General features: G+C 43.7%; 1 protein-coding gene across 2 annotated transcripts in view; it reads right to left on the bottom strand.

Annotated features, from left to right (window-relative positions):
* The window catches only part of MYO1C (myosin IC), a 31,595-nt gene extending 18,141 nt beyond the window's left edge, over positions 1 to 13,454 (bottom strand). The window contains exons 1-4 of one of the 2 annotated variants that reach the window (XM_009287145.2): positions 13,324 to 13,454; positions 5,265 to 5,324; positions 3,943 to 4,098; positions 3,226 to 3,341 (exon numbers count right to left, since the gene is read on the bottom strand). In XM_009287145.2, the coding sequence (XP_009285420.1) occupies positions 3,226 to 3,341; positions 3,943 to 4,098; positions 5,265 to 5,324; positions 13,324 to 13,341 (350 nt within the window). In that variant the 5' untranslated portion in view covers positions 13,342 to 13,454. The remainder of the gene's footprint in view (positions 1 to 3,225; positions 3,342 to 3,942; positions 4,099 to 5,264; positions 5,325 to 13,323) is intronic. The other variant, XM_009287152.2, reaches the window with a different exon arrangement.
* Positions 13,455 to 13,720: the final 266 nt, after the last annotated feature.

Genomic DNA, 13,720 nt, shown 5'->3' with positions numbered 1-13,720 from the left:
CTTTATACACATCTTAACCCCTGGGCCAAGTTTCTGGCACAAATCTATCAAATTCCTTTAAAAACTGTCCTTTTGACTCTGATGAGAAGAGTTTCTGTAGAAGATGACTAAATGGTGCAGATAAACTTACTTTTCTAAATATACAAGAGCTCTCAACATTGGTCCCGCAGGACAAAAAAGCTTTACATTCAGGAAACGCCTTGTTTTCCATCAATCTTTATTCTAGCTTATCTTTTAAGTGATGACACACTCAGAAGCTCACGACTGCACTTTGCTATCTGGGTGGCTCCTGAACAGCCCAACCTCTGGCAGCTTCTCTTGGACTGTAGAAAGAACGGGATAAGCCAGCACAGACTGATAAGCATCCCGCAGGCTACTTAAGCTACCACAGAACTTAGGCCAAACGCTACCCAAAATACCAGACGGTTGCTCCTGCCTGCGTACAGCCAGGGTTTATTGCTGCTGGCGCTGGAGCCCTCCCTGCTTCTTCCTTTGCCGCTTTTACTTTCTCTTCTCTTTTCCTCCCCACAATAGACCAGACAGGATTTTATACCAAGAATCACACACACTTCTACAACGCCAGAGAGCAGGGGGATGAGTCTGACAATGGTGGCAACTGCTTACAGAGGGAGAGAGGAAAAGAAGGACCAGGGGGATGCAATGGAAGAGGATAAGAGGGAAGAGGAGCGTTAGCCCTTCACAATGCACTCATATAAGATGACCTCCATAACAATATTTTCAGCTGTCTTACATGTGGTGATCAAGCAGATATCCTGTCTTCATACGCTTGACAACCTTCTAGTAGCTTTGCTTTTTTTGTTTGGTTTGGTTTTTTTTTTAAACTCTCATGCTGTGAAATTAATTAGAAATAATCACACCAAAATAACAGCCGTGGCCTTCTCAGGTCTATTAATATTTGGTGCTAAGGCAACACCAATGAGCTACCTAGCAACACAACTGCACGCTTACCCCACTAAAGTCACCAAGTCCTTCTCTTCCCATCCAGGTTCTGCCTCTGGAGTATTTTGAAAACAGTTGAATAAATGTAAATTTAATTTAAATTTTAAGAACTGCCTCTAGACTGCGTGCCTTTATTGGGTGATTTTATAGTACTGAAAGTGCAAGCAGAAAGCCAGCAGTCACGGATACCACATACAGAATCACTTCACTTAAAGAAGTTTATGGTCCCATTTGCAGTCGCCATATCCGAACCCCCTGGCAGGCTGTAAGTAAGGCAGGATGTGACAGATCACTCTGGGAAGTACGCTGTGTTTCAAGCCCACAGGGATAACTTTTCTCCTTTGAACGACTACGTGCGACGCACTTCCCAGAGAACCCAGCGCTCAGGCCTAGCCTTAAACTAATTTTGACACTGGAATAGCAATATTGAAGTATTTTGGCTTTCTAGAATCAGTTTAGAATAAGAGAAAGAGGAAAAAAGACACCTGAAATACTGTAGAAGGGGAATCACAGAGTACTACAGTACAGAGCATTTCAGTGGTCCTCCAAATATTTTTAAATGCATAAATAATCAAGTAATGTAATGTTTTGTGATGGAACGATAAAAACAGTTAACAAAATATACTGTTTTCCCAGTTGGAGCAGTACTGGTATTCGGTACTGCAGCTCTCAAGGGTTTACTTACGAGCTGCACCTTTTACAATTTCTTATGGGACTAGTTAAAACAAGAAAGAGAACAGCTTAAGTAATAATCGGCTACTTTGTGATTTAAGTCACTTTGTGTAGCACATACAGGAACTAAAGCAGAGCTGCTTAGCACTCCGTGTTATACGTGAGCACTGCCATCACGCTCAGTCCTGTACCTGCTGCACACAAATAAAAAGGCAGCCACAGTCCCAACGATTTTCCAGAGAGTCACAAAATTCTCACCTGAGGACAGAGAAGCCCTTGAGAGTGCCCTGATCACGGGCAAAAGTGGCTGCATCTAGGCCAGGTCTCTGCCTGGAAGGCAGGACTGAAGGTAACCCATGCGGCAACAACAATTTGCAAGTAAGAGTTGACAGGAGAGTTAAGGCTGGGGGTGAGGCTGGACAGCCTGCGGCCGGAGCTGCTACCCCCGCACCCTCTCAGTTGCTTCACCAGGAACTGCCTGACACTGATTTAAGCCACTGCCAAGTTACTTTCTTGGGGCAGATCTCTTATTTGGGGCACCTGCACATAGACACGATGTATTGACGCATCTAGATCAAGCAGAGAACTTCGCAGGTTTGAATGCAGGGTTTTTCAGGTTTAATCGTCCCCCACGTAAGTCCACACCACAAGCTGAAACACTATAAAAATCACATTTTTATCATAACAAGTACAACTTCAAGTGTTCAGACTTTCCCAGATAATGGTGCTTGCAGCGCATTCTGTTTTGCTTACTCTCCTGGGCTATGTGCCAGTAATAAGAAACAATCCAAATAGTTCGCTCAAAAATAATATCACTTACTTCTCCAAGACCTCTTTGAAAAAAAAAAAAATTAAAAAAAAAAACAACCCACAAAAAACCTCCAAGAGGTGCTCAGAATTTGGCCCTTGGCCACAAAAGAAAGCATTTTGGAGCCAAATGTCCTCAGCTCTCAGTCATCGTTCTCTTTCAGTCTGACAAAAAAAATCCAAATGCTTTCAAAAATAACTTTAAACCTCAAACTTTTTTTTTTTTTTTTTTTTTAAAATGGGAAATTGGGAGTGCTCACCAGGCCAGACCATGTAAATAAATACATTCCTTGTTCCAACAGGCTCACGGTATCTTAGCAACAAGGGAAATACCAGATAAATATTGGTCAGGCAGTAACAGCAGAGGTAGGAAAGAAACCACCACACATATAGACACACTCTTTCCCCTAGTTAGCCCTATGCTGAATGAGCGATGTAGCAGCAGGGGAAACTCACAGCCTGGACACGCAGACCCCAAGTAACCCTGGAACAATGAACTCCTGTCCTGCCAGGGCTCGGTAAGCAGCGCTGTTCCTCCAGCCAGGAAGGAACCAACTCCCTTTCCAAATACTGCTCTTGCAAACGCAACTTATCCTCTTTGGAGAGAGGAACAGGAATAGAAAGAGCCGTACACCACACCCTCCGAAGGATCCTTTATATCCCTATGATTTTTAGTGCTGCATCTGGGACAAGGAAAAGTCCTATTTGCTCGTTTTCACGCGTCATTATTGCACACGCCTGTGTGGGAATGGCACAAACTGCGCTGTTTACCCACAGGCCACTCACAGGTGAGGAGAAACTTCATAGAAGCTGACACCGCGGTATCGCTCCATGTTCTGTTTACTGTAGATTTCCAGTTCCTTGTATGGATTAACAGACACCAGAACGGAGCCAATGTATGTCTGAAAAAGAGAACACAAAGCAGAGAGGTTACAGAAGGTCTGGCAGCAGAGTCTCTGAGAGCCCAGGCTACTCTGAAGGCCGTATGTTGTTGACAAGGGCTGCCTGCGGCGGTGCGCTGGGGATGCTGCTGAGGGCTTCCAAAGAGGCCAAGGGTGCTGAAGAAGCGACCTCTTAGCGCGACGAGAACGACTTTGCAGGAGTTATGCCAGACATGTGATCCTTGCTGAAAAAACAGCACCTACAAGCAGTTTTAACAAGCAAGAAAGCGGGATTATTTCTAATATACCATTTGGGATCAAGTTCAAGCCTGGTGTTGCTGAAAGCCCACCACAGAGTGAATTCGTGAAACGGAAGAATGTGGTGCAAGTTGGATTTTCAGTGCTGGCAAGACCTCAGCTGGAGCGCTGCAAATGAGTCCCTACATCTGTTAACATGACAGCATCCCAGACTAGTTCTGACACAAGCAACCATGGCCTATTAAAGCTGATACCATCATCTCTAAATCCAACTGCAGAGCTAAGCTATGGTACGTCTTCTGGAGCAAACGCCCAAATTCAGGTCACTGACGAACACTTTGGCTTCTGTCACTCTGCTACTCACATAGATCAGATTCTCCTTGAAGCGCTTACGCAGGTTTTCAATAAACGCTGCTTCGCTGGTGAAGTTCTCAAGCAGGACAAAATCCTGCACCCCCACACGGTCGCGGGCCGTCAGAGCGCTCTCCATGGTCAGCCGAATACCGTTAGTCCCCGCTCCCTGCAACCAAAAGCAGAGGAAGGTTGGGATGTCTCTGGTTCTGTATGCAGCTCACTGAGTCCACAAGAACGATTAACCACAATTACCCACGGACAACCTATAAACAGGAGAGGATATTAGAATAACCCCACTACTGTTAAAAAAAGGCTAGTCAACGTATACTAACACTTTATCAATTGCTTTATACTAATTGCTTTGATGGAAGACAAACCAGCGTTAGGGAAAAATTATTGCTAAACTTCCAATCACTTTAAAGGAATCAATCAATCAAACAAGCATTTCATAAAAAGAATAAAACTTGGATTTCCTTTCCCAGGAGTGAGACTGAAATGTGTTCTCCTCTCTACTTTTCTCTCTCATTTCATAACGGGAAGTCATTTCAAGGCAAGGAATCTTTTATGACTAATGATGATTCATCTCATGAGCAAACAGCTTCACATCGCTGACCAATTTAAAAGCTTTAGCAAGATACCCAATGGGAAAATTCTGGGAAAATTCTAAACTAATGAGAAATGGGCACTTCTGCATCCCATGCCACTGAATTTACTGTGACACTAACATCTATTCCATGCATCGAGCAACTTCTATTCCCTGACCCTCTTTTAAAGGTTACATTTTCAATGTGACATGGTTCAGACACAGCCATCTTTGGAAAACACAGGTCTGCTGACTTCTTACTTCACTCAACCTCACGTACTAAAACAGGGAGAGGAAATGTGCACCAAGTGACTCAGTCGCTGCTTGCGGGGAAAATTTCTACTAAAGGCAATTAGACCCAATGGACAGACGATGTACAAGGCACAGAAGACAAGAGACTACAGAAATCAGAGACAGGAGATACAACGTATTATAAACCATTTGCCTCACATCTGTCTGCATTTTCTTATCATATTCTTAAATCCTTCTTTCTTTGCAAACTCCTCACAGCAAGCACCCTTCTCCTAAATCATTTCCCTAAAGCACTAATGCATTTCAGAGAATCTGTTGTTATATTCTGGGATGTTGCCATCACTGGCACAAACGCCACTGGAGCTTGCTCCTGAACCGGCTCATGCACCCTCTCCTGTATTAGTGTTACGAACAGGGAATGCCGGACCCCTGCTGCAACGCTGTCGTCCAGCCCCAAAAACCCTGCACAATGACGTAGATGATTTTTGCTGACTCACGTTGTCAGGTAGTTCCTTTCTGCTCCTTCTCAAGATATAATAGTGGTCAGAGCACAGGGACTGATGGCGTGCAGGGAAAAAAAAAAAACAAACAACCTTGGTCAGAAGAAAATTTAGCGTAAGTTTTGTAAAGCAGTAATAAAGGCAAGACTCACTGAAATATAAATTTGGGCCCAAACGGGTGCAAATTCCCTCAGTCTGCAGTTGTTTAGACTTACCAATCATTTACAAATGTAGTTTTGCCTATTTCTGCAAGGTATAATTGGCTTTCTTCCTGAAAGCCCAGCCTCTAGGCGTAAGTGATTGCATGAAACTAGCAACTTTCACAAAGAAAAATTAGTTCCTACAACTTGCTACTAGGAAATCTGAAATCCAGATCCACTCGTAATGGCTCAAACACCACAAAGAAGCATCATTTCAATTGCCCCTTTTATTTTTTCCAATTAGTCTCATGGTCTGGAAGGCCTGATTTCTAAGCTTCGAAAGATCCAGTTTGGGAAGAATTCTGCAGATACCGTCATAAGTAATCTTTTTAAAATACCCAAAACATTCCAAGCCCATTCCTCCGCACCTTCAGCAAAGTGCTTTGTTGTCTTCTTCTACCCTATTTGCCAAGGTGAAGAGGAAAGGGATAAGCCCTGGAGAAGAAAGGTGGTGAGATAAAGGACAACGCTGGCAAAAGAAATAGGGATAAATCACATAGAAACAAACTCTGCCTAGAAATTAGAATCCTTCTATCAGAGCAGTGCAATCCTGGAGCAGCTTTTGGACAAGGTAATGGGAACAAAGGCAAAACCAAAAGAAAATAACTAGTTTTCAAGTGGATAAGTTTATGAATACAGTTTTAAAACACAGCTGCCTCAAAAATGACTGAGGAGAAACTTCCACCCTCGCACAGTTAATCCAAGTTTATATAATCCTAAAGACTTTCACAGAAAACGTCACTTCGCAGTTTCAGCAGCTCTTTCATCAGCCACTCCCTCAGCTCAGGACAAACTGATCCCAGCCGTATGCATCCAGCCCAAGGAAGAAGCAACCTATCCTACTTAAAACACAGAAAATTGCACTTCGTCCGCCTCCTCTGGGACGGGCATTTAAGGCTAAGTAGCTTTCAGTTTCCTCCATGCTTTTTTCTTCTCATTCAACTCCAACCTCTCTCCACGAGAACAAAATAACTACCTGAAATTTTCAGTCAGTTTTTTAAAAAAAAAAATGAAACACCAAAATAAATGCAGCTTTTCAGCAATAATTAAATGTGACCAGATTACCTAGTCAACATGATGCAGTCAGATTCTCCAGAATATAAACTTTAACCACAGTGTTGTACCCTCCCGAGCCTAAGTTCAATGCAAATATAAACGTCAGTCATAAACCACAGCTCAGCAACATGCATTGCTCTGTGCCAGCATTTGCTTTATTGCTTATGTCCAAGTCTACCACTGACTTAAAATGTCAACATTAACTGTTTGACTGCCAATAATGCAATGTAAAAGGAGGTGAAAATAAATCTTTTTTGCAAAATGGAAATAAAACAGTAATGAAGAAGGAAGAAAGTGGGGAAAGAAGACACTATTTAGAGAAAATAATCACAATGATGACCATATGTTCCTCCTGAACAATGAGTGTGACAGTAAGGCACTGAATAAATTAAAATAACTGAAGTGTTAGTTATTTTATGTTAGCAGGCAGACATCAAATCTGGTGGCTGTAAATTAATGCTAGAAAACCCAGTCTGGGGGGTTAACTACGTTACAGTGAAGCTAATTAACCATTAAAGCAGTTTGCCTACGGACAGGACTGGCTCCCTTAGCGTCTTTGCAGTGGATAGATTTATCTCTGCCAAAACGCCTCCGGCTGACGTACAGTTCGTCTGCAACATCCTCTGCTCTGTGCTGTGCAAGAGATCAGCTTGGACAACTCCGAAAGCCCTGTGCCAGGGAGCATGTATTCCAGATGATTAGGAGAACGTAGGCTGTGAGGGTCTGCTTAGACCCTTCCGTGTGAAAATCAGTTTTCCTTGAAGCTGCTAAGAGAGTACAGCGGTAGACGAGTCGTTCCGACAGGGAGAACATGGGCGAAAGGACCGTCCCACCTGCCCTCTGTGCAGCTGCACCCTTTGGCTTGCACTGGCTCCAGTACTTGTGCAATAAGCTAGACTGGAAATCTGACATAGATTAAAACTAACTCAGATTTTACTTTTTTTTAAATAATTATTTTAATCCAGGTCATTTTCCACTACTGGTTCCACACATAATCACTCACAATGGCCGACAGATACGGTGGCACAAGATTGGGAACCACAGCGGAGACGGGGAGGAGCAAGCATCTCAGCAGCGGGGCCAGCTCCTGCTGTTTTTAAGTGCTTGTGAAACTACCACCTGAGAGGCAAGTTAGGTGTAGTCTAACGGCTCACCACCACCAAACCGAACACATCCCCTCCTTTGGACTTTGCCTCCCTGGCATGTGTTAACGCAAGCAATTACCTATCTCTAAGCCGAACCAATGCAACTCACTAAATCAGCAAAACAAAGACCAGGAAAAAAGAAGCCGGTAGTTTTCTGTCAAGGTAGTGAGCTGAATCACCTTACCATGGGATCAAGGCGAGTGTCAGACCCAGGGCAAGGAGGAAAGGGAGCACAGGTGCCCTTTGGACAGTAACAGTTATAGGTCAGCTCAGCCGTGTGCAACTTCACCCTGCCTATAGGAAACAAATGGAGGACCAGGCAGAATCCCAACCTTTGCAGGATATACCATGCTAATGCCACACCCAGCACAGGCTGCAAACAGGGAACTGCAAAAAATCTGAGCAATCTCCATCTGATCTTGGTGCCTGCGGGCTTAGGAGTGCCTGTGTCTTCTCTCAAACCGGCCTTTTATCCCTTACTAAAGATCACTGTCCTGATGGTCACTCCTGCTTGAGAGAGTACAAGCTGACTTTTGCCGCTGCGTTTCTCAAACCCACCCCGAGGTACAGTGCCAAGGGACTCATTCCCACCCTATTTTAACCCACTCTTTGCTTTTAATCTCTTCTCCAGAGCCGTCAGCACAACAGTGGCTCACTGCCAGGAAAGGAAAAGCTGTCACTCCTGAATGGTGGGGACCAAGCCAGTGCAATTACCAAAGCGGTACTACTTCCACATGCCTTTTTCTTCCGTGTGATTAAATTTTGGGAAAGACTTTCAGCTGGTGTAAATTGGTGCTGCTCAATGCAGCCTGCAGAGCCAGGTTTACATTGGCTGAGGTTCCAGCCTTTCTTTGTATTCATACAACAGAGTCAACAAAACCAGAAAATACCCTTCACAAACAACTCTTGGGAGTACAAAAGCACTCAAGACTATACCAAAGAGTTTCCTAAACTGAACTAGTAAGTCTCTGACACATTATTGTGAAGGTGTAAAGAAATATTTTTCTTTTAAATGATGCTAAATGCCAAAGTATGATACAGACTTTCCTCTGCTTAGGACTGGGAGATCTAATACACCTCAAAAATGAAAACCAAGACCTTTTGCTCTGCACAACAAAATCCAAAGTACTTGAGTCACTCAGTCACTCTGAGCACATCAGGGAAATTTTCTTTTGTGAAGGAAGATTGAGGACAACTGCCACAAGCATAGGAGTTCAGGGATGATGCGAACTGAGCAAGAAACTCCCCCCACTGCTTTGTCCATTGGCTGGTCTATGGCTCTGCAATACCCAGTAGCCCAACATGTGTGTAGGAAGGAGTCTTTTACACCAAAATTTCCCAGCCTTGATTTTCCCAAGGGGCAACTGAATGGTCAGTGTTGGCACAGCAATTCCAGATACACAAGTAAGCGCTGCTGACCGCTGAGAGAACAGGCAGCACCTGGCAGCTCAGGCAACTCTCACTCCTTCCTGGAGCATCCACGAGTGATGTATGTGAAAATGCCTGGAGCTCTCAAAGTCAATGGTCTTACATGGAGCAGGGAAGCTTTATAATCACCTGATTTAGAAAGAAAAGTCACACGACGTAAACAAGATTTCTGCTTCAACATCTAAAAATGTATGTTTTAATATTTTCCTCTGACAATGCATTTTTACAAATTAGCTAGTATCCATTCAGTAGACCAGGAGGCTTGCACCAAAACGACTGCAGGAAGCGGGTGCCATATGGAAAGAGGCAAGCATCTTTATCTTGGTATCAAGTGAAAGATGATTGATCTGCAGGTTCCACAAATAGTTACAATGCCGGGAACGGAAGAACAGGCAAGAACCAAATGTGAGTGGGAAGGGAAATTCAGATTAGATTCTGGAAGACAATAAGGAGTCTGAACCAAGAACAAACTTCTTGTGGGGAGGTGGCAGTTAAAACACATTTGTCTCCTGGATAGTATGACATTCTTCACTGCCATGCCAAAGCTGCAGGAAGGAAAAAAAAACATCCCCTGATTTCTACTCCACTCTACAGCCTGGGAAAGGGTTTGGACACGGCATGGGCTAGACAGCAGAGCAGACAAAAATCAACCATTTTACCCAGGGCTTCAATTCCTGAGGTGCAGAATGGGATAGCTCTTCTGTCCTTTTACATGGAGAAAGCAATAATGAAAACAACTGAGGTGGACCTGGACCAAGGGATCTTAGTCAAGCACTTGCCGCCTGCCAGCGAATCACTGACAGATTGAAGTGCAGCCACTTAGGATCCTCCTTCCTTTTGCCACACTGAAAGTCAGCTGCACGTTTTAAGACACAGAAAACTGTTAGTCAACAACTGGGTTGGAAAGAGGGTTCCCTGAGAGGCAGCTCTGTATCTCGCGTAAAAATCCTCTGCAACCAACCACATGGATTTATCTGCGCTTTCTGAAGCCATCTGAGCTCAGACAATAATTTATATGACCCAAATCTCAGGCATTAGACTTGTTTAATGAAAAAATGTAACAACAAAATGAAATGTTTTATTTTGCTTTTAGTTATGTAAGCCCGCCCGATGAAGAGTGCAGTGTTTCCCACAAGGTGGTAAGCTGTTCTGAGCAGACAACTTGAGAAAAATCAGAACTGTCAGATCAAACGGGATCAAAACCAGGTAACAACTGTGATAACACAGACTAGTAGAGTTAAAGGGAACAACTTCAACTTGCAAAAAAAGATACCATGTCAGCAGCTGCCACTCAAGGACCATTTATAGCAGAATCAGTTTTTATTCTTGCTTCTTTTAGAGCAATACATCGCCAACAAAGGAATGTCTGGTCAGGGAGCACTTGCCCATGCGCAGAACCTAGTTCTCCCTCTCAGATATCTCCCCTCCTGATCCTAAAACACATGTTGAATGGATGTAACTATAGAATACACTATTCAAAAAATGATATTAAGGAGCGAGAATTGCCACTTCCTTGACTAATTTCTGTAAACAATTTATTTTGAAGTCTTCCATATTTTAAGTAGGGACAAACCAGAATACATTAAACAAAATAATTGGAAATACAGGGTAAGCAAGCTTATTCTGCTCTCGCAAAGATTTGCTATGTCCCCACTAGCTAATTGCCTAGAAGTTAAAGTTCTGCCTCCCTCACTTTCCAAACTACAGAACCATTTAATCTCCCACCCCAAAATGCAAAGCAGAATGGGAAATGTAAGCCATGTATCACACTGTGTGTATTATTTTAAGTATCTGTTAAATGCATGTAGGTCGTGGGTAGTTAGAACTGTGAAAGCAAAAATTTAGTCTTTTGAAAAACAATAATGCAGGGTGTCGATGTTGCTGCAATTAATTGTGACTCTTAACATACTAACCAATGTCATTTGACACCTGCAACATTTAGAATAGTGAGGATCCATATCTAAGGAGCTCAAATGTAAATTAGAAATGCAAATTAGGATGGACCAGAAACCAAAGAAAGCCATGGAGATTTGCATGACAAGCAGGTAATATTATTTGTTCAATGTTTATAATGTAATTATATTTTCTAGACTTTACTTTTTTGAGGGGGATGGGAAGTAAGTTAGGAAAAAAAAAGAGAAGCAATTTGTAGCGAAAAGAAAAAAGTAATTATAAGAACTGATTTGAAGGAGAAGAAAAATATTTAGCCCTAAGAGAGGATCCTGATATTTCAATCAAGCAGCTAAATATAAAATAGCAGTAAGAAAAATGAACAAGGCAAACCAGAAAGATCACCAAGGCTGGAAAAGTAAATACACTGAATTTCTATATTTAGGGAGCTGACATTTTTGCTCCTGAACAGATGACAAAAGCTGTTGCTAGTTAAAAGATGTTGCTGATCACAGTATGCATAGCAGTACTACCTGTGACCTCAGGTCACAGGCCTGTGCATCCCACAGTAGCTTCAGAAGACAAACAGATGGCATTAAAAGCAAAAACTCAGATCACTGCCCTTTCCAAATAAGTTTTGCCATTGACTTCCAGATCAGACCGAGCAGGTGAGAGGGGAGCTGAAACTCAAACACTGGCCTACAGGTAAGAATCACTGCATGCACTTGCTCCCCCTGCCTCCCAGCTTGCAGCGACGGGTGCTGACCCTGCACCCTCATTCACTGTTCTTTGATAACTGCTGTTACATTCCCCCCTAAACACGCACATCTGTTCGCCCTCTCACTGCAAATACTGCGGGTCTCACACTGTTACTCTTGCAGCTCTCTGGCCTTCCCCACACCAGACATTCCCACCTTCTCCACTGGATTCCACACGCCCCACACAACCATTTCAGGCCATTATGTCTTTCAAAGATAGTAAAACTTTCCAAACAGAACAAGCACTCCAGTGCATTCCCAGGGCACGTGAAGGGCACTTCCACACCCACACGTTCTCTCGGAGAGTATCAAGCACCACCCTAGACAGCGTCACTGCTTATCACGCTCACATGTATCACATCTAAAACCTTTTCTCCATATCCACTGCTGTATAGAGGTTTGCTGGCTCCTACAGTCCTCCACGCCAATAGAAATCCAAGCACAAGCCTCTCGAGCACTACCATCTCCACCTTCAAATGCGCTGCCACAGGGAGGAACTAGGCAGGTCCTCCAGAAGCTCTGCGGTTCCCTTCATCACTAAGACCCTTTCTCAGACAGTGGTCAACACTAGACTATTCGGGAAAGCATGCAAGGATTGTGCAGGTATGGGATACTCCAGTCCCATGCACTCTTCTTCAACAGTCAGAATGCCTAAATCTACAGACATGACGTTTTCAATCCTTCTCTTTCTAAATTTGGTAGGTTTACCAATTAAAGCCTTGAACATTCTTATCCAGACAAAAGCCCACACACACTCTTTTTTATAATGTTCCCTCATTCTTGACCTCAACATCTTCCAATGTCAGTGAACTCCATGGCCCAATTATGCGTTGTATGAAAATAATCTTTGCATCTCTTTGGCAACTTTTAACTTAACTGAACGTCCCTCTTCCTATGTTACAACACAGAAAAAGGGAGCTCACGATCTGCCTTCTCCGTGGCACTACTGTATACTTTTTTTTTCTCCTCAATTATTCATCTCTTTTTCCAGGTAACAATCCTAGTCTTCTCAATCTTTTGCCACATACTCATTTTTCTAAGCTCCCGGTTGTTGTCCTGCAATGCAGTACGCAGACCCAGGCTTTCTGGTTGCCGCTAAAACACGGACAAAGTTTTGCTAAAGTAAATACACCCTGGAGGAACTGAGTGGCAATGAGTCCTTAAGCAGGTATTTCCTGCCATTCCCTAGGGTCGCAGTCACAGAGAAAGCAGCCCATGTCCCTGGGAAGGACACAAGCAGAGCCCAGCACCAGTACGGCACATTCACACCCTCATGCCCCTTCCACCCAAGCAAAAGCTCCACCCTTTCTTCTCCCCTAACACAGTCCATGGCTTTCCCCCTCTCTTCCCACTTTCTCAACTCCCACCTTGGCTTCCTCCTCAAAACATGTATCTCCTGGATTTTTTTATCCTATTTCAACCCCTTTCACATAACTTTCCAATGAAGGGGTCTTTCGCAAAGCAGGCTGAAGCATTTCACTTTCCTGCTGAAACCTTGAAAATGTATCTCCCCCTTCTTCTCACACTAGATACACATCTGAAAGCTGCAAAACCACCAAAACAGTTGAATAAATCTTACCGCGCCTCTGAACTTCATTTCTGCCTCCTGCCAGCTCCCGCAGCACTTGCAGAGACTTAGTTTAAGCTGCTGCAAAAAGCAGGAATCCGAGGACAAGTTCTCTCTTCTGTCAGTTGCCTTTTTTTTTTTTCATGACATTTTCGATGCAGTCAGAACTCCCTCCCTCCCACCAGCTCCTACTGGAGCATACTGGAGAGGGCGTTTTCCAAGGAGAGGGAGAAGAACTCTCCTCCCCTCCCAAAGAGGAGAGACCGAAGTGCACAGATCGTGAGAGGCAGTCCAAGAGAAGTCAGCTGTCCTCTGCCTGCAGCCTGCCTGCGGAGTCCCCGCTGACAATGACAGGGAAAAATGGAAAGAAAAGTAATCACAGGCACTGAAAAACCTGGTGCAGAGCCCA

This window comes from Aptenodytes forsteri, unplaced genomic scaffold (assembly GCF_000699145.1).
Source record: "Aptenodytes forsteri isolate BGI_AS27 unplaced genomic scaffold, ASM69914v1 Scaffold188, whole genome shotgun sequence".
Taxonomy (NCBI): domain Eukaryota; kingdom Metazoa; phylum Chordata; class Aves; order Sphenisciformes; family Spheniscidae; genus Aptenodytes; species Aptenodytes forsteri.
This window is presented reverse-complemented; position numbering and strand designations above follow the sequence as displayed.